The 20228-nt window shown below is 59.9% G+C and overlaps 1 protein-coding gene across 4 annotated transcripts; it reads right to left on the reverse strand.

Annotated features, from left to right (window-relative positions):
* Window positions 1-881: 881 nt before the first annotated feature.
* PPP1R13L (protein phosphatase 1 regulatory subunit 13 like) lies at window positions 882-19064 on the reverse strand. 4 transcript variants are annotated; one of them, XM_088139661.1, is made up of 13 exons: window positions 18771-19064; window positions 11383-11501; window positions 8495-8625; window positions 7397-7946; window positions 6398-6496; window positions 5829-5923; window positions 5294-5690; window positions 4496-5010; window positions 3891-4028; window positions 3442-3575; window positions 3129-3295; window positions 2722-2921; window positions 882-2492 (listed from the first exon to the last, which is right to left on the reverse strand). In XM_088139661.1, the coding sequence occupies exons 2-13, from the start codon at window positions 11435-11437 to the stop codon at window positions 2454-2456; spliced, it is 2520 nt and encodes an 839-aa protein (XP_087995787.1). In that variant the 5' UTR covers window positions 11438-11501; window positions 18771-19064; the 3' UTR covers window positions 882-2453. The 4 variants fall into 4 exon arrangements, with proteins under 4 accessions (XP_087995787.1, XP_087995788.1, XP_087995786.1 ...); XM_088139662.1 differs by lacking the exon at window positions 18771-19064 and adding an exon at window positions 18476-18630 and having other exon boundaries at window positions 5829-5917; XM_088139660.1 differs by lacking the exon at window positions 18771-19064 and adding an exon at window positions 18476-18630.
* Window positions 19065-20228: the final 1164 nt, after the last annotated feature.

Genomic DNA, 20228 nt, shown 5'->3' on the forward strand with positions numbered 1-20228 from the left:
TTTCGCTTTCTGCAAGGGCCGAGGCTGCTATAATGGCGCTACAGGCAGGCGCGGCGTCCGGCTGCCTCAGAGAAAACCAGCAGATTTTTGGTGCAGGGCCATTTTGAATCAAAGTGATACAAAAGATGGTCGAATTAGCACAATGCCTTTTCGAATCACAAGGAAGTAGCTTCACCCCACCAGACTGCCTCGTTCCACAATTAGCGCAATTACAGTCAAAGCCGCGGTGCTTCACCTACTCCTGTCACACCCAAGCAATTATTTTGACCAGGACAAGAGCCAAACGGCATGACCTCGGAAGACCATGGAAAGCACATTGGAAACCTACAGTTCAAGGTTTACCGGGACCTGAGGACAGAGTTCCATATTTTGGGGAACCTCTTGCTCCGGATTCACACATGCGAAACCAGAATGAGATTTGCTGTTTTGTGACTTAGGGCCATATGTGGACTTACCCAAGGTCTCTGACTCAGTAACTCCAGCTTAAGTGGTTTGTGGGAACTCAGCCACAGAATTCTGCCCCAGCATCTGGGGCTGTAACTTGTGAAACGCAGGCAACCCGCAACAGAAGCAGGCAACCAGAATCAGCAGCCCCATATTCTTGCAACAGTGGGGAACAATGGAGGATGGAGCGTCAGCACAGAGCCTTGGGACAACCAGCAATGATTCAGCCTTTCGCATTAGTTTTATTCTGGCCAAGTACAGAGAGGTCGCTTGCTGGATCAACCCAGACAGACGCTGCCAGCTCAAAACACCACCTCTGAAATCTTCCCCAGGATCATCACGTGGGGGGTTGCCGTGGAAGTCCACCCCACGACCAGATGTTTCCATCTTCAGCGGAGGCATTCCCACCCCCGCCTTACACTGAACACAGCCAGCACTTTTGTCCAGTTAGACCATTTTATTACTGAATGCTACATTTTCCAGCCATACTACCACCCGGTCCCAGGAAGGGCTCACCTGGATCCCCAGCATCCCCTCTTCCCTCCCTGGAGTTGAGTCTGGCAAAGCCCGAATTGAAGCGGCCTCCAGATGTTTGTGCGGGACCTACAGACCGCGGGCGTCCAACCTGCACAAAGCTAGCCCTGAAAGGCCCCACCCATTTAAAGGCACAAAAATCGCCCTTCCCAGCTCCAACCAAAGGACCCCAGCAGCATCGGAACGCGTCTTGGCATCCCGGCCCCGCTTAAGGCACAGCGTGAAAGGAAGGGGCTCCTCGGCCAGGTGTGGGAGACACTCTCACGGGGTGCAGGCAGACAGGTCAAGCTTTGGCACGCAAGCTCAGCTTCTGCCCCGGTGGGCGAAAAGAAGGCACTGGGCAGGGGGCAACGTTCTCCATCCCTCCCTGATCTTGTTCCAGCAGCAACATAGATGCAACGAGCGCCAGCGCAACGCACAGCACTCTGCTCCAGCTGGAACATAAGCCTGTGGGCAGAAGGCCCCGCAGCTGCCCATCTGGGGGGCCTCTGGGGCGGCTCTCCCCAGGGCAGAGGGGCTCGGGGCTACCCTGGCAGGAGGCAGGAGGGGGACGCTTTGATTTACTCAGATCAGGCAGCCAAAGGACGCTCCCTTCTCCCATCGTAAATCTTCAGCTGGGAACGGAGTCAACAATGGAAAGTTTCACATCTAGATAATGGTGGCGTGCTCGTTAAGCCTATGTGTCAGGGACGCAGGGAGAATTTCTGAAAGCGCTCTGCCCCATCAAGTCTACACAGCCCACGACCTAGCAGTCCAGCTCCTGGGTGGCTATGGCACGCGGCCACCAGATAGCCATCCTTCTGCACTGTCCTCCCACCAGAGCAGCCCACCCTTTCTCCAGCTGCCCAGTGAGAGGATGCAGAAGGAGCCCTTTGGTGCCCCATCTTTGTTCTTCCTTCACCGTGTTGGTGACAGAAAAAAAAGATGTTTAAAGCCCAACCAGCCATGGGGAGCAGAGTGAGGGGGCAGCACAGCTGTCACCCCAAGGATGACGCCCAGCAGGCAGGAGTTCCCACCAAAGGCAAATCGTGCCTGCAGCTCCAGAGGAAAGGCGGCAGAACTGGAGCAGGGGAGAACTGACCGCTTGCCGAGCCCCAGAGGCACAGCGCCAATTCCCAGTTCAACTTTTGTATGGGGAAGGGGCCGCATCACCACGTTAGCTGTGCTGGAAGAGGCTAGTACACCAACACCAAGACTATCCTTGAGGCTGGGGGTGGGATTCATACAGAAGCAAGAAAACAGCAAGGCAAGGCGGGGAGTGACACAGGCAACGTTGAATGCCACCCCTCTCCTTCGTTTATGCTCTTCTGAAAGCTGAGGGTTGCCAGCCCGAAGGAGGGAAAGAGCCCTCTCCCTGTGCCTCGCCCCCTCCATGTTTGCAGATCCAAGTCCCACACGCTGCCCTTTCCCACCGGTAGGCTCTCGCTTTCCCTTTCCGACAGGCTGCAGTGGCAACTCCAGCCACCGGTGGATCTCTACGTCTTCCTTTGCTGCGGCCTCACTCTGGGGAAGAGCTGAGAAAGGGAAGAGAAGCATAAGGGGAAAGAAAAGGCCACAGAGCGAGCTGGGGCTGACAAGGCAAAGCCAGACGCCCCACGACGCCTGGGGCCTCCATGGCCGGAAAGCAAGACGCCGCTTGCTGCTCTGTCCCTCTGGGTGCTGCGGCACCCTCTCACCACCGTGCTGCCCCTGTGCTGGGGCTCGTCTGGGCGAGCCTTCGGCTCCTCGGAAGGTGAGACTCACCCCAAAATAATTCTTGGGCACGTAGCCCTCCTGGCCGTAGAGAGAGGCCCACCACCAGTCCAACTCCTCCTGGCCATCCCGGCGTAGCACAGTGACCGGCTCGCCCTCGCGGAAAGAGAGCTCATCGCTGAACTCAGCACTGTAGTCCCACAGGGCATACACCACTCCGTTGTTCATCAGCCCCATGTTCTGCTCCACCTCTGCAACGAGAGAAGAGCACCCCGCCAATGAACAAGAAAGCAGCCAAGCGTGTGGACGTCACCACCCCAGAAGCTCCAGCACTGCTAGCCGGCGGCAGCCTGAAAAACCAGGGCCGTTCCCAAAGGTGGGACCCGCCTGGCTTTCCTTTCACCGAACAGAACGGAGGGGCCATCAGGGCGTTCCTGCCTTCCTTCTGCCCTCCTCACCTGCAAGGTAGCTGAAGCACTCGTTGTAGCCCTCTCGATACGGGTCGCACTTCTCGATGGCCAGGCTCCCGTCGCTGAAAGTGGTGGCGAAGATGGCGGCACCGTGCTTCACCAGAGCGACACAGATGGCGGTGTCATTGCAAGAAGCCGCACAGTGCAGTGGCGTCCTAGGACACGGAGGAAGGAAGGCAAGGAGGCAGCTGGCTCAGGAAAGGTCCACGTCTTGCCCAGGCGACCAGCACGCAGCTCCCCACCGACAGCAAGCGCCACAGAGGCCGTGGTCCCTGCCCCCCATCCCATCCCTGGCGCTCACCAGCCGTGGCTGTCTGGAGAATTGACATTGGCCCCAATGTTGATCAGGAAGTCCACAATGCTGTAGTTGGCGCCGCAGATGGCGTTGTGCAGGGCGGTGATCCCCTCGTCATTCGGCTGGCTCGGGTCATTCAGCTGCGGCAGGAAAAGGCAGAGAGCCGTCCGAGGCTCAACATATTGCGGAACGGTCACGCCAGCTCGCAGGACAGATTAACCTGGAAACCCAGCCCGGTTCCACCTTTCCTTCCCATCTTCATTTAGCTCCTTCTACTCCAATTCACTGCTCTGCATTTCCACACCGTGGGAGAGTCAGATTCCTCAGCCTAACCTACCTGGTCAAACTGCTGCGTGGTTCAAGAGAGGACAGAGAACCACGCGCCACAACAACAGCGCCCAAGTTTCGTCAAGAGAAGGCGCCCCCTGCAAGAGGCCTGCCGGCCAGCAGCTCACCTCCTTCACCGCCTCCTTCACCACGTCCAGCTCCCCCGTCAGGGCCGCATCCAGCAGCAGCACCAAGGGATTGAGCCGCGCCTTCTTGGTCAGCCGCTTCCGCGGGGAAGAGGCCTTGCGCAGGACGGAGCGCTTCTCCTGCGGAGCCAGCACAGGGAGGGTTAACACCTTGCACACCTCCACCTTTCCCCACTGCTGACAGCTTTCTCGTAAGGTGGAGTCCTGGGAGAACCCCTCCACAGCCAGAAACGGAGGAAGGAGCAATTCGGCTCAGAGGCTGGATCCTTTTAGCTGGGGCTGCCAGAGACCATCTAGCTGCTAGACGAAGCGCCTTCCTAAACCCGCGTAGAGCATCAGAACAGCCCAGGCCCTCCCAGTCCGGCCAGATGTTTCTGGGGGGCTCACAAGCCGACGGTGGAGACATCCCTTCTCCGGCCTCCTCCCTAACCAGCATTTGAATCCCAAGCGAGCAGAAGCCGCCCTCAGGGTCCAAGGCCCTCTTCCAAACGGAGTCCCTGCTCTGGTTGCCGGCCGGTCACTCATGGGGGGTGAAGGCCGGCCGACTCCAGGGAACTGGGCAAATGCCCCCCAAGCTCTCCACTTACCGGGCTTGGCAAGGGGGTGAGAGTGGCTGGGCTCTCTGGAGCAGGCGGAGGAGTCAGCGCAGGGCTGGTGGTTGGGGTGGCAGGGGCCACCTTCTGCTCTGTGGCCTCACTGGTGGGCGAGGGGTCAGGCTGGGGCGGGGGGTCCCCCACCGGAGCAGCCTCCTCCTTGCGGGGCTGGTGGTGGAACAGGCGGCTGATAATCTGCTGGTACTGCTTCTTGTGGGGGGGCAGCAGAGCCGGACTGGGGTTCTGCTCCATGGATCCCCGCCGCTTCAGGGGCCGAGGCATCTCTGCCAGCACCCGGGCCACTTCCTCAAACTCGGGCACCTTCTGGGCCTCAGGCGGGAGGACAGGCTGCAGCCGGGTGGGGCTGAGAGGCCGAGCCAAGTCCTCCATCTCTGCCGGCTCGCTGCCCGGCAGAAGACCCTCCAGTTCAGGCTCCGCTTCACCCCCCGTCAGCACAGTGGGGATCACGCGTTCAGCTGGCATCGCTGCGGCTCTGGAGGTGCCGTTTCCTGGAGAGGGAAAAGCCAAGAGGTGGGAGGGGGGCTCTGCAGGGGGTGCAAGCTGCCTCCGGCAGAAACATTCGCGTATTCGCATATCCAGAGATAGCGCTTTGGATGAACAGGTTGAAGACCCGATCCTTGGGGCTCTGGCCAGGGAAAGAGAAAGCGGGGAGATTCAGGCCCTTTGCCCCAACGCTGGGCAGGCCCACCACGGTGACCAGGCAGCTGGCATTCACCGACAGGCACGCCTCTGGCTCCTTCCCGCTGCTGCCCCCTGCCGGCCGCCACTCACCTTCGCTCCCAGGCGGCATCGTTCGCAGGTGGGGCTGCGCTTGAGGAAACGGCTGCTGCAGCAGCTGCTTCTGCAAGGAACGGAGCAGCGGCGACCCAACCGGCCCCTGAGGCAGCCCGAGTTTGCCGCCTGCCACGCCGGACTCCCAGAAGGCGTTCTGCAGCCGGAAGATCATGGAGAGGGGCAGCGGCTTGTGGCGTCTGGGGAGGCTGCCGGCCTGAGGGTTGGGCGGGGGGATGGGGATGCGGGAGACGGGCTGCCAGTTCCGGGGCAGGGTGCCCGTCGGGTTGGCAGGGATGGACCGTCGGAAGGAGCCGTCCTGGCGCCTCTCGCCGGCCAGGGTCGAGACCTTGTAATTCCTAGGCAAGGTGGCGCTGTGCATGGCATAGTGCTCCTCCTGCAGAGGGGAAGCCGAGAGAGACCGTCGGCTGCTGCCCGCTCTCGCTGCTCCTCCTCCTGGTCAGCTCGAGACTTCCGCCGCCCGAAGCCGCACGGGCTTTGGCAGCAGAAAGGACCCCCCGGCAGAGAGACTGACCTTGCCCGGCCAGCCCCCATCCAAGCTCGACTCCTTCCAAGGGACCAGGGGCAGCCCGGCCGCATTCTGGCGAAGGCTCGCGTGAGCATCTGTTCCTGGGAAAGAAGCATCGTCACTGGGCGCCAAGGTCCGTTGCCCCGAGGAGCCGAACGGCCGGCCCCTCCCTCTGCCCGGGGTCCGTCCCACACCCAACGGTCACCCTGGGCAGATCGGCTGGGCCTCTCCTGCTCCTCACCTGGAGGCAGCCCGTGGGGATCGGGCCTCTGAGGGGCACCTCGCTGGGCAGAAGGCTACCCCCATCTTGTAGCAACCCTACCAGCTGCCGGCTTGCTCCCAGGTAGGACCCCAGTCTCCTTCCGACATATAAGGCACTAACCACCTTGGGACTGGGATTCACCGTAGCGACCGGGCCAAGCCCCAGGATCGTCTAGGAAACCTTCTATCTGTGGGGAACCGGGCAGTGCCATCAGGTGGACCTTGTGGGACAGCCTGCCGTTGGGGCACTTGCACTTACACGAGTGCTGGTTCAGTTCAGAGCATTCTCCTCTCCCCCCCCCCCGCAGACTCACGCTCGTAGCCAACAGGGTGAGGAGCCTTCTTCTCGTACGCCACGTCCAGATCCGATTCGTTCCAGCCTTTCGGCACTCTCCTGCGGATCACCAGGTCGTCTGCAGAAAAGAAACACCCAGGATGGCATCAGAAGCTCTTCTCCACTTGCCTGTCACGGGCTGTGGGAACAACTGGGGAAAAAGCCACTCGGGCACTCTTCACCAGACCACCGCAAAGCCGAGATTTAGGGGAGCGTCTGAACGGCTCCTTGTGGAGGAGAGCGACGTCGCAGGACTACAGCTCCCAGCCTCTGCTGCCAGGAGGTCCCTGCTGCTTTGAAGGATGGGTGCGTGTCCAATCCAGCTAGAGAACCCAGGCGGGAACAGTTCAACACACGGCGTCCAAGCTCTCTGCTTAAATTGGGTTACTGCTATTTAAAAGGCAAGGCGTTTACCTTTTACAGCGCCAAATTAAAAACAGAGAAAGGTGGGTATGGAGTGGGGGGCAGTTAAAACGGTGCTAAAGGATATGTATTGGCTACCAAGACTCGGGAATCTTCAGAACTCTACAACAGAAAAGCTGCAACCGGTTTTTAACATTTTTCTGACTTCTCCTCCTCTGGCATCTAGTTTCACCTTGCTGTTCTGCTCATTGTTCAGAGGTTCAAAGAAACAAACAGGACATAAAAGGAACATTGCTCCCTCCCCACCAGAAATCTCGCTGAGCCAAGTCGGTTTCCGGCACCCACCAAGTCTTGCCTGTACACGTTTAAGCGCTCTCACAAGAGCTAGAAACTTGACACTCAGAGCTTAGGTTCCTTAGGAGGGCACATTCCAACTCCAGTGCCTCATCCTGCAGCATTTCAGCCGACACACCCATTGTCTGCAGCCTGAATGTTCCTCCATAATTACTCGCTTAAACGCCTGAGAGAGATTTAAACCTGGTTATACTTCAGGCGCTGCGCAGCTGCGTTTCACCGAAACAATCAAAAAGGGCCAACAGTTCCGGCAGCCATTTACCTTGAGCCCAGAAGGAGCCTGGCGCCGAAGGATACAGGCTGTGGTTCTCGTAGGGGGGAGGGAGAGGTGGGCGCGGGGAGGGTCCTCGGTCCGGGAAGAACGCCTGAGACATGGAGCCTTCCACCGGCAGCCGCGGAGAGCCTGCCCGCCCCCCCCACCCGCCGGTGGCAGTGAATGGCCGGTAGTCAAACTGGCGCTCCGGGAGGGCAGCAGGACGGAGGGAGTGGGGAGAGCCGCTGTGGGTCACAGGGCCGGGTGGGGCCTCGTAAGGGATGGCCATGACCTTGGGCCGGGAGGGCGGCGGGGGGCTCCAGTCCAGCTGCGACTGCAGGAAGAAGGAAGGCCGGGGGGAGGAGGGGCGCCCCAGGGGGGCCTTGGTGGGGAGGAGCTGGCTGGGTGAAGAGCTATAGGGGGACAAGCTGGGGGGACCACACGGGTCAGCGGCGTCCCAGGAGGAGCTCTTCCGGGGCAGCTGGTGCAGGAGAGAGGCGGCCTGGGGGTCCATCTTCAGCAGCTCGGGGGAGGAGCGGGAGCCGTACCTGTCCGCCACCTGCCAACCAAAGGCGAGGGGGAGAATCAGCCCTGGTTCCTTCCAGGCAGGATTACAGGCAGCCCAAGCCTGGAGCCAGGGCTTTGCCAAGGATCCTCCCTGTCTCCCTGGCGGGAGGCAGGATCTGACCCACAACCCCCTCCCCAAATCACCAGCTCTCTCTTCCAACGTGAAGGGACAAGGTTGCTTATTGAAAGAATGAAAGGAGGGGTGGGGACAGCCACTCGCAAGCCCTGGGGGCTTCTGTCCGGCTCCTCTACCCCAAAGCTTACGGAGCAGAGCCTCGGAGCGCTGGCGTCCTGGCCGCACTCCAGAGGAAGGCCCAGCTCCCCAGAAACTGCTTGGTACCAGAGGGTGCGTGGCTGGGGCGGCTGGGGGGCGCTCAGTGGCAGAGCTGCCGTTTCTCCTGAAGAACATCCCAGGTTTGCCCCCCCAGGACCTGAGAGCAGAGCCAAATTGAAGTGGAGACACTTAACCGAGTCCCAACCGCCTCGCAGGTTCATCTGCTTGTGCAGCCCGCAGCTCCCGCCCTGCCCTTGGCCACTCACCAGGGGCGGCATGGCAGATGGCCCAGGGTGGTCCGTCCAGAGCGACTCCAGCTGTTTTGAGAGCTCGTCCACCTTGGCGGCGGCTGTGTCCAGCTCCAGCTGCTTGAGGTCCATGTGCCTGGCCGCCAGGGCTGTGGGGAACAAAGGCAGATTGAGAGGGGCAGGGCTCCGTCCCCGAGGCCTCAGAAGCAGCCTCCGACCGTGGCGGACCTCAATACCCATTATCCGCGGCCAGGGCAGGAGGATGAGAACCTAACTCCAATGCATCCGGAGGGCAGGAGGTCAACCAAAGGCACTGTGCTTAGCAAGATGCTCCAGGGGGAGGTCTCTTTTCTCCCTCTCAGATTTGAGAAAGATGAACAGCTAAAACCGGACCTAGAAAGGGCTCCTCCGGCTGAAACCCCAAGCAGAAGCCGCTTCCTTCCAGCAGTTTCCTGCCATCTGAACAGGCACCCAGAGGGATCTCCTCTTCAGGCCCCGGGTTTCCCTGCAGGGGAGGCCCCCTAATCCCCGGCTGGGGCCTTACTGCTCCTGGCAAGGGAGACCCAGGGTCCCAACCCCGGCCCTCCCATCCTTTCCCCCCGACAGGCTTCCTACATAGCCGTTACGTATGTTGCCTGTCGGGGAGGACCCCAACAAGCTTAGCCCAGCAAGCTATGGGGATGCCGAACGGGCCCAGGGGATCGCAGGCTCCTGCCTTGCTCCGAGCGAAATCCAGAGGGACGCTCCTGCAGAAGCTAGCCATGTCCACCCCGCACCTCTCACTCTGTGACTCCAGTGTGGCCTCAGCACCCAGACCTGTCCTGACCGAAAGCTGTCTCCTTTCTTAGGCAGATCTCCCTTACGCCCTGCGCTCGCCCTGTGCACGCCTTCTGGAGCACAGAGCTGGCCAAGGAATCCACAGACTGGCGGCAAGGGACATTTGGTCAGCCCTTTGCCTGGCCGGTGAGATATCTGGGTTTGGGTGGAGAACGGCACGAGCCAGACATGCAAAAGGCCAAGGAGATGAGATGGCACTGGGGGGTGGGTGGGGGGAGTGTTTGCCTTCCTTTGCCTCTTCCTGACATCCAGCTTCAAGAAGGGGAGCATCTCTCTGACCACTGCAGGGAACCGGACAGCGCACGAGACCAACCAGCAGCCTGATCCAACAGCTGGGCTCTTCAGAGGCTCTTGCTTCCGAGGAAGCATCACATCAGTTTCACGGGCTTTCTAACAAATGCACTTTAAGGTAGCCACCTAAATGGGCGTATATATTTTATCTTGGATATTTGCTTATATTTGTCCTGCATTCTATTTGCATTTAAACTACTTGGGCATCGGGACACGAGCCAATTGGCTACTTCCCAGCCCCAGGGCGCCCCCCATCACAGCCAGTCTGAGTCAGAATTAAGGGGCATCTCCGGTCTGCCAAACTACCGCTTCAGCCTCTACTTCCCCACAAAGAACCTACAGACAGCCTGCAGAACAGGCAGGGACATCCCTGGGAATCAGCACCGCTTTGGAAAAGGGTTTCCGACCCATGGTCTCCAGAGAGGCTGGACTACAGTGCTCCTCATCCCCGGTCAGCACAGCCAAGCACCTTGGATCTCTGCAAAACAATGGATCGGATCTCTCTGGGAGGGTGCAGGAGTAAGCCTTTGGAGATGAGGGCATCAAGACTCATGGAGTGACAAGGGGCCATTTAGGCCAACAATTATAACCCCCCCCCCAGGTTCATATTGCCCATGGCTAGTTATATCTACATTTTACATATATATTTGGCTATCTGTACACGTACAAGCTGTTTTTAGTTTACATTTCAGGCTGCCACTCCAAATTGTTGTTTAAGCCCTGCTGGAAGAACTTTTCTTTTAAAAAGCAGTGTACAAATTTCAACATTCCTTGGCAGAACTCCCTTCCTCCCAGTGCTCCGTCTGCGGTGACTAAGCCAAGGTATGAGCAACCGTAATAAGAGCTCACCCGTCCCATCTTCCCATCCAAGGGCATTTTCCTCTCCTTAACCGGAATTCCAAGACGTGGGTCCCGCGGGGCAAGGAGCTGCTCTTTGGCGCCCTGCAAAGCCCGCCGCACAGGAGCAGGGCTACCTTTCTTCAGCACTGGGGCCTTTTGCCCCTCCAGGCCGCTCACATATGTCAAAGCTCCGGGCCAGCGAGAGAGTTTCCAGCGTCTCTTTCCAGAATGAGTCCGCCTGAGAAGCAGCTCACGCTAAGACCCGTGGGGAAGCCTCCCTTCCCGGCCACTCACGGGCTGAGCCCAGAACTCCCGTTTTCCTCGCCGGTCAGTATTTTCAAAACTACTCCGGCTGGAGAGGAGCGCTCAACCTGCCACTTGGACCCAGTTGCTTTTGGCCAAGCGAGTTGGGGAGTGAATGCAGGCTGGGCCGTTTCCTCTCTTCGTGCTTTGCCATCATTTTACGACCCCCGGTCAGACGGGGGGGCAAAGAGATTTGGATTCGGGGTCCCTCGCTCAAACTGGCCACCTCAAGCACAAAGGTGTCACAGAATGCAGCCAGACAGGCCGAAAAGGAGGCCTTTTGCAATGGCCAACCCTGCAGTGGGACCTCTGGGACTTCTGCTCTGGAATATATGGCCGGTTTAGGGAAGGTGCTGTAGAGGCTTGCCTGACCCAAGAGCAGGAGTCCCAGAGTCAGGGCCTCAGTGCAAAAGTGGGCCTGGAGAGGCCTCGTGCAAGGAGATCTAGCTCAGCTGCCTTGCCAGGTCCATCCTGGAAGACCGGGGGGGGGGGAGCCCGCCAAGCAGAGCTGCAAGGTGTGGTTCCTGCCCTCCTTCCAAAGGCCCCCTCTCCGCCAGTGCCCGTTTCCTCTTGCCTCCTGCGGGCCTTCCTCCCCAGCACGGCCCAGGAACTGCAGACAAGTCCCCTCGACTCACATTGGAAGCTGAGGTCCAGGAGCTCCTGAGCACTGGTGAGGTCTTGGCTGGCCATGGCACCCGCAGGTGGCTTGGGCTTCCACGCCGTCAGCAAGCAGCGCTCTAAGGGTCACAGCGACCTGGGAAGACGGAGCATGCCCATCAATGGCTTCCTACTGCAGCATCGCCCTTTGCCACCCGGCCCACGAGGACAACTCCACACCTACTCCTGGCACTCGTGCCCTTTCCCCGGGCAGTTCTGCAGCTGTTAGGAGCCAGCCTTCCCAGCCTCCTGCCAGTAAGTTGGCGCTGGTGCAGCTTTTTTCAGGGAGGGGCTAGGAACCAGGCAGAACTCTTGATCGAGGCTCTCGGGCAGCCCCGGCAGGAGCCAGGGGTGACACCGCGGCTGGAAGGGCTGCACCATCGCAAAGCTCCTTGTGGAAAGAACCAGGGGAAGCCCAGCCCGGTACCCAAGGTTGGGCGGGGCCGAAAGCGGACAGGGCAGAGAAGCCCCAGGATTGCCCCAGAGAAAAGGTCAGGGTGGCTTCTTCCTGTGCCAGGTGCCAGGCTAGCCGGAAAGTAAACAGCCGCTCCCCCAAACAAGCCTGGCACTGGCTCTCAGGATCGTTCTGGGGCCTTCGCTTCAGGCTGGCACAGGCCTCTGGGCCTCGTGGGGTGGCCAAAATCATGACAAGCAAGGAGGTGGGAGACCCTCTAGGAAGCAAGGCAGTGCCCGAAGGAGGTGAGCGCCCTGCCCAGAGCCCTGGACAAACTTCTGACCCTGATGCCACTTCAGGAGCAAGGTCAAGGCAACTCTCTAGAGTCAACTTTAAAAACTACATCAGGAATCCAGTTGGGCAAGGAGGCTCCCCTGAAAGTCCAGCCCCTGGTCAAGGGGACCTAGCAGAGCCCCTCTCCCAACCTGCTGCCCTCCACCCGTTGTTTGACTGCAAAACACACGTGGCGGGGGGGGAGCTACCAATCCTCACCACAGCCTTGCCGTCTCCTGCCTGTCAGCTCTGGGCTGTGGGAAGGGCTAATCTTGTTCCCAAAAGGTGGTTTCCCTCCCACCCGAATAGTACTGAATTTCCAAAATGAAATCACTGTTGCAAGGGTGTTCACCGCCTAAAACTCTTAAGCAACCATCACACGTTTTTCTTTCTCAACTCAAGTTTCTTTCCAGTTCAGGGAGAGTCTAAAGCACCACCTCCTCCACCTCTCAGGCTAAAAATCGGCACTGCTCTCCTTACCGCCTCCCAAAAGACACCTTTAAAGGCAGGTTCTACCTTCATAAATATGACCCCTTTTCAGGGAATGTCTGAATGAAGGAAAGCACCTTCCTTCTAATGAAAAATACACAGGACTGTGCTGTCAATGAATAATTTTAAGGTGCCCTCCTGGAAGCTCTGCCCAGCTCTGATGTCGCCTGAGCTCAAAAACGTTGTCTAGGCGTTGGATGGGAGACCACGAGAACTCCCAGCTCTACAGGCGAGGTGGGGAAGTGAAACCAGCGTCTCAGGAAAGCAAACGGTCCCCACACTGTTGCTAAGGAAACAACACGGATTGTTCACAAGTCACCAGAGACCAGGCCTGACTCCGAGGTGACCTCGTCTTGCGGAATTCTTGCAGTGGACCTGCAAGACGTGCCAGTTTCATAAGCGAAATGACCAGAGGAGTGAAGGCAGCCACTGGTCAAGCTGCCAATCACCTGCCTTAGAAACGAGGGCAAAGATTAAAAATATTTATCCTGATTTGCATGCCAGGTGCAATCCGCCCTCACAAGGTACAGGACGCAACCAGCGCCACCCTGCCAACCCAGACATGCCAGCCCCAACCAGGAAGATCCACCAGCCCAGCCCCACCCAGCCCCATGGGGGAGGCGCCAACCCTTTGCCCTAAAGGGCCCGGGTCCCCGGCCTCAAGGCCCAGCAGGCACGGAGCAGCCAAGGCTTTGAGGCGGGGGGGCCAGGCGGAGACACCCCTTCGCCCTCTGCCTCGCTCAGCTCCAGCTCCCCAAAGCATGCACTTTTGCAGACCCAGCCCAGTCTTCCTGTGCGCGATGGCACTTTTCTTAAGGTCCCGAGCCTGGGATTGCCAAGCGGGAAGGCAACAGCTTTCTGCTCATGTTCAGAGGCGCTCCTCTCCCACTCGGGGGGGCCTTGGTGCAAAAGAGGGAACCCAAAGGCTGTAGAGTTCAGCTCTCTTTAAGGCTCCAGATTCAGCCGCAGGCCAGGGGCTTCCTTTCCCACAACAACTGGAGGCAAAGGGAGGAACCCCTAAGCCCTTAATAAAGGGCTAAACCTAAAAACAGACCCAAAGCCGCAGGGCAAGGAGCCCGTGGCTTTACCTTTCCCAGCGCTCCCTCCCCTTGAAGAAAACAGGCCGTCTCCTCCAGGAAGAGCAGAGGGAAAGAGGGAAAGAGCCGTCTCCTCAAGCCCCCGCTGCAGCTGCCCAGAAGAGCCTGGCTCTTCACCCAGGCCCTTGGCGAGGGAGACGCCGCGCTTCTCCGCCCGTGCCATCTTTTGGCTTGGAGTGATGCTACGGTTAGGTCTTTGTCTGATCGTCGTGAGCCACCCAGAATCGTTGGGAGGTGGGTGGCATACCAGTTGGATATATCATCGTCATCATCCCACCATGAAGATCCCTGGGAAGTCTGTTTGCCAGATGTTGGTACCAAGGAGGCAAACCGGAACTGGCCAGGCACAGGGGAAACCTCTTGGCCCCCCAAATTAGTGCAATCAGGGGAGGACCTTTCACAAAGGCCTCCTCTTTCTCCTGGCACCAAAGGTTTTCGGACTGGTGGGGGGAGACCAGTCTGGCTCGGGGGCCCTCTGTGGCCGGCAGAGGAAAGGCAGCACAGCATCGTAGCCCAGAGGGAAGATAAGAAAAGAGCCCGTCGATGGGCAAAGCCCCTCCTCCAGCCTGTAAGGGCCAAGGTGGCGGGGAATCCGAGCCCAAAGCAGGGGTGGGGGGAGGAAGCCTCTCAGAAGGGACCCTCCCCAGTTCTCTGCAAAGTCAAGGCAGGGGAGGGGGAAGCGCTTTCAGACTGGCAAGACTGACATCAGCTGCCTGAGGTAGCCCAGACAGGAAACTGAAACCAGGGGTGCTAACCCTACCTTCATGGCCAGGTTACAGCAGCGTTTCTCAACCTGGCAACTTCGAGCTGCCAAGGCTGAGAAACACAGGGTTACAGTAGCCTTGCAGGTCTGAAAGCGCCTTCCCCCCCCCCCGCCTTTACTGTTGCTGAGAACCAGAGAGGTCCCTTCTGAGCGCTTCCTCCCCCCCACCCCTTCTTTTACCTACCTGAACTCTGAGCGTGAGCAGAGTTCACCTGGTTTATGGAACTGATAGAGAGCTCGGGTCTTGGTTCTGGCACCTCCGGATTTAACAATTCAAGCACTGTTGAGTCGTGCCAGAGTCCTGCAGCGGGGTGGGAGCACCGCCTTTCTGAGGGGACCCCTCCTCCAACAAGTCCACATCCACTTGGGGTGATGATGGGAGTTGGAGTCGAACCCAGCTGGAGGGCACCAGGCTGGGGAAGGCCAGCCAAGCACTCCCTCCGGAGCTCTGCTTCCAGCACGGAAAGGCTGCAGCAGGTCTTCATCACGAGGATGTCGGCGGCCGTTCAGCAAAGGCCGGTGAGCAGGAAACTCCATGCGGGTTCTGCAGCCCCCCCCCCCCCCGGGGCAGCTGGCTGCCGAGGAGAAGCTGCCTGCAGCCTCTTGGCCGAGGAGCGAGCCTCATTGTTTGGCGAGGATCCCGTCTCATCCCAAACCGCTCAAGCCTGTTTGCTGGCTTCAGCGACTCGCTTCCTCATCCATCAGGTACTGAATGCAGAGCCTTTGCCTCGGGGACACCAACACTTTGGCCTCGCTCCCTGGGAGACCTCAGGGCCCCCCCTCCCATCCCACATTCAGGCAGCTCAAAAAGCCCTTTCCGATCCAGAGAAAAACCACAAAGAATCCCGTGGTCTCCTCAACATTTATGATACCAAAGCAGCAGTTGGCTTCGGCCAAAATTAATCTGACTGGAAGCTTACCCAGGACCTAAGCTAAAACGAGTCCCTTTTAATCCCGGCTTCTCAAAATGGGCAAGGTAAGAATTGACTTTCTTTCCGTGTCACGAGTTGCCTCTGCGCATGCGTCTGTACGGAACGAAGCACTGCAGGGCCCGTCCCAGTCTTCTCCAACTAGGCCCAGCACAACTGGTTAGACCAACAGACCGAACAGGGTCCAGGTGGGAGCGAAGGGACTTTGTAAGCCCAGCTCATCTGGAAGGCAGCAGCTTGAAAGAACGGAGAGGAGCTCGATCTTCCTCCAAACCAGTTTATTCCGAGTAGGAAGCATTGTGCAATCTTGCAACAGCAATTTCTCATTTGTAACATTTTGCAGGGAGGAAAACCACCCGCTAGGCCACTCGGCCACGTTTGTCCCTAATCCATGACTGTCCTTATGCATTAATGTAATCTCTTCCATTTTTTCTCCAGGGCTTCCTGAGAAACAACTAAAGAAGGTTGGTGACGCTGCACAGTGTTTCTGACTGGCCATATCGATTCATTACCATTAAATCCATTTTTAAATGTTAAATGGATCGTTGGCTTCATTTCCAAAGCTAGCCTTTAAGGGGGCCTACTGCAGGTTGAGACTTTCTTTACAACGGTTGTAAAGAGCCCTGCTCCATCAGGGCTGGTTCTGTGGCTTATCATTTGAAGCAGAACCCTTTTCAGCCAGAATGTGCCAAATCAGTCATCTTTTAGCTGGTTTCTATTTAGCACCGACCACCTTTGTAAGTCACTGAGGACAGGTTTACTAGAAAGCAGGATGTAAACAGCCTCATTCCTGCACATGGAGCTGGTTTTCTCCACACTATAATTGAACGAGGAGAGAGCAAAATCCAGTGCAGGACCAACCTTACTAGAAAGGTTGATAGGTTTCACTTCATTCCACCTGGGCAGCTTTCTGGTTCAACAGCTGGCACAGAAGTCTGCGGCAGGAGCCCAACATCTTAGTGCCAGGGAACTTGCAGCCTTCCAGATGTTGCTCAACCACAACTCCCAGCAGCCCAACAGACAGGACCAGTGGTCAGGGATCCTGGGATCTGCAGTTCAGCAACATCTGGGGAGCCATGGGCACCTTGCTCCTGATCTCAGTAGGTCCCAGCTGAAAGATCAGAAGTGGACCACTGGAGTCTGAGGGATTTCTGGAGGCCAAGAACACACTGGCACACAGCATCAGCAGGGGCACTCAGGGCCTGGATCAGGCCACGGGGGGCATCTAACTCAGGAGCGTCCTTCCAACAGGGTCGGGCAGTTCCAGGGGCAGCTAGGAACTCACCCAGAATGTGCCAAAGCTGCTGACTGACACTGGCCTCGGCCAGTGGCCACCATACAGGCAGCAGCCTCACCTCTTAGCTGCAAGGCAGTTTGTGTGGCCCTGAGGCTGATGGAAGGAGCTGCTCCACCCCAGAAACTCCCACCCAGGGACAGGCGGAGCTGTGTCTGTTGCTCGCCACACAAGGAGCCTGGAATAGCTGGAGGGTGACGTGTTCACGGTTAGACTGAAAAGGTCACCTGATAAAGCAGGACAGGTTTAAAGGAGCTGCATTCCCACACTCTCAGTCATCATTTTTACAAGCTCCCGCCTCCTCAGCAGAAGATCAGGGCTTGCTGGGCGTGTGCTCCAATGGCTCCTAGAGGGTTAGGAAGGACTGAGCGAGCCGTGGAGGGGCAGTGCAGCCGCAGCCCCTGGCCAGGAGAGCGGTGGAACCTCCCTGGACAGTAGCAGCATATCTCTGAGCACTGGTGATCAGCAAGAGGGGGAGACTGCTTAGTAGGGGCCCTGCTATAGGCAGCAACCCTCTCGGAAACAAAACCGGAGGCTGGCTGCATCACGCAAGGTCCTCGCAGCAACCCGCCACTAAACCGTAAAGCTGCCTGGACAGTCCTTGAGCGTGGGAAAAAGGCGCTCCCTGGCCCTCCCACCTTGCTTCTTCCAAACAGCTCCAGAGGAGATCCCAGTCAGTATGGGATCTGAAGCCCAGCCTGAGAGGGATGGGGGATGAGCCGGGCAACTCCTGTGCGCTCCTGGCCATGTGATCAGCACGGGGAGGAGAGGAGGGCGACATTTGGTTGGAGGGTGACATTCTGGTTATCAGCAGAAGAGGCCAAGCTACTGCAGCACAACAGGAGCCTTTTTTGGAAGGGAACCGCAACCCTCCTATCATCTCTTCGACTTCCAAACTAGTCTCTGCTCAGAACACGCAGAATGGCAACTCCCATAACTCTCGGCCATCCCCGTGCTGACAGGGAGTTACTGGCACTGTCCTCTGGCACATCTGGAGAGCAGAACGGTTAAGGAAAGGCGGCTTTTTAAAAGATGCTGGCTTCCTGGGAAACTGCATGTCTGGACGCTCACTTCAAGGCCATAACGATTCCCTCTGCTCCCACTCAGAGGTGCTCGGATTTTCGGAGGAGCCCAACCCCCCCAGGGAAAGCTGACCTGCAGGGGAGGGGGCCATCTCAGTTCCGGCCCTGTGGAAGGCGGTGAGGGCCCCTCCAGCTGGATGCTTCGGCCTGGGCACAAGTCCCGGCCTGGAGGGCCCCGGAGCGGCGCGCCTCGCCTCGCCTCGCCTCGCCTCGCCTCGCCCCTTCGGCGTCGGGAATCGCGCCCTGCGCTGAACCGGCGAAGGGGCCGCCTGTCTTCACTCTCCAGGGCCCCTGGGGCCACGCGGCCGGCCAGGACGGAGCGGAATGAAGGGAGAGCGCCAACCCACAAAACTACGCCGCCGCCGCCCCCTCGCCCGGGGTCCACGCCCGCTCTACCCGAGCCCCCGACGGGACGGCTCAGTCCCCGGCGGCGAGCGCCTCGGGCGAGCCGGAGGGGCGCGGCGCGGCTGCTCCCGGGCCGCGGCGCTCCCTTCCCCGCCCGAGTCCGGCGAGCCCGCTGCGCCTCCGGCCCCGCGCAGCCACCTTGCCCCCCGCCAGCGACACGCCAGAGGCTCGCGGCCCGCAGGCGAAGCCCCCCTGCGCGCCCCCGAGGCCCCGCAGCTGCGGCTCCAGGACCATCCCGCCTGCTGGTCTCACTTCGCGCTTCGCCCGAGTTTTCCGGCGACTGACCTCCGGGGGGAAGGTCACCTCCGCCCGCGCTTCTCCGGGACCCCGCCGCCGCCACTGCTCCTCTTCCCGGCGGGCGCTCCGGCTCCGCTGAGGACTCGACGCTCGCCGCTGCCGCCGCGCGCGATTCTCCCCTCCGTCCGCTGGGATCAGGCTTTCGCCCCCGCCCCCGCCCCCGCCCCCGCCGCGCTACAGGTAGGCGCGCTGCACCCTGGGAGCTGCAGTCCGCGCCGCCTCTCGGAGCAGAAGCCCGCCCGGGACAGGTAAACGGCGCCCCGAGCGGATGCGGGCGGCTCACCTGCCTCTGCTGCTCGGGCTGCCCCGGGGCTGCCGCAGGGCCGTGGAGGAGCCCGCCTGCCGCTGTTTTGGGGCCGTTCGGCGGGGTTTGAGGGCATCCTCCCGGCTCCTGCCCGGGAGATCGGCCGGTGGCTGCAGCTGTTCATCGGGGGACCCAAACCGCCGCCCGCGCCCTCGGGGCTAGGAGCGATGCGGGCAGCCGGCCCGGAGAGGAGCGCGCGGAGAGAAGCGCCGCCGGGCTCTGGAGCGCGCACCTGGAGCGGGGATCGCGCCCGTACTACAGCTCCCAGCGGCCCCCGCGCTCCCAGCGTGACGCACGGCTTCGGAATGCAACCCGCCTTTTTCTCTTTCTTTGCCAGCCGCCTCCGCCCCCCGCCCAGGGCTCACCCTGCCCCAGAGCACGGGGCGGCCCCCGCCGGTCGGCTCTGCGGGCCTCTGAGCCGGCGCAGAGCGCAGCGGGGAGCAGCGCGAAGCCGCCTCCGCTCAGGGCTTCCTCCGGGCCGCTCTCGCAGCGCCCGCCGCCGCAGCCGCCGCCGCCGCAGAAGGCTGGGCTCGGTCCTGGCCGGAGCGCCGCGCCGGACGAGTCTCCTCCTGCGTGGCTGGAAGCGGGGCCGAAGGCGCCACTAGAGGGCAGCGCTCCGAAATCCGGCGGTGGGAAAACGCTTAAGTTTGGGGGGAGCGTCTCGCTTGGCTCTAGCAAGGCTCGCGCACTCCCAGCTGATAACCGTTACTGCGGGGCTGGCGAGCGAGTGCGGTGGATAAACGCCCGGTCCAGGCTGGTGCCGTAAGCGGCGCTTAGCCCACCTCCTGCCTCCCAAGCCGGAACGTTTCGCGCGCGCCTCTCTCGTTGCCGTCAAGACCACGGAAGCGTCCCGCTCTCCTCCGGCAGGGCCAGCGGCGGGGCTGATGCCCCCGACTCTCAGCAGCGGTTGGAAGCCCCTGCGAACGTCCACCGGTCAAACATGCAGACGCACGCAAGCAGAAGCCTTAAAGCACATAACGTCGGGCCCTTCAGCGGGCCCACGGTGAACTGCGGGTCAGCCCCTCGACGTTTAGCCGCCAGCACGCCTGGGGATCCCTTTGCCTGAACCAAACGTCCGCGTCGCCCCTCTGGAGCCCCAAGGCAAGGAAGGGGGCGCTCTGCCTTTGCGCCCTGGCTCTCTTTCAGGACACGCGGAGCTTTCAGAGCCACCGGGCTTCTCCAGTATTCACCCTCCTGCCAGGAGGGAGGTCAAGTAAGGCTGCTCGCAAGACTCCATCTCCTTAACCGCCTCCCCCCTCTCTTCACAGTACAAGCTCCCCCTTTCCGGGCAGGCAGGCAGGCAGGCAGGCGCAGGTTCACAGAGGCTAAACTAGGAGGTGGTGGCTTCCCTCCACATCTACCAGTTCTGGTGCTAAACTTCTCACCCAGAGAGGTGACCACCCACCCTAATTCCTATTTACATTCACCCGTGGCAGT

The sequence above is a fragment of the Python bivittatus genome, unplaced genomic scaffold (assembly GCF_059951505.1).
Source record: "Python bivittatus isolate LINGU-HERP-01145 unplaced genomic scaffold, Pbiv_v1 ctg000310_np1212, whole genome shotgun sequence".
In the NCBI taxonomy this organism is placed as follows: domain Eukaryota; kingdom Metazoa; phylum Chordata; class Lepidosauria; order Squamata; family Pythonidae; genus Python; species Python bivittatus.

Bases quoted from the DNA above. Each gene is read 5' to 3' on its own strand.
- PPP1R13L (XM_088139661.1), bottom strand. From the start codon at position 11,437: ATGGCCAGCCAAGACCTCACCAGTGCTCAGGAGCTCCTGGACCTCAGC. The intron at 5,011-5,293 runs GTGAGTGGCGGC...TTCCCTCTCCAG, and splicing joins GATGCCGCCTGGGAGCGAAG to GAAACGGCACCTCCAGAGCC. The intron at 3,576-3,890 runs GTGAGCTGCTGG...TTCCTGCCGCAG, and splicing joins TGAAGGAGGCGGTGAAGGAG to CTGAATGACCCGAGCCAGCC.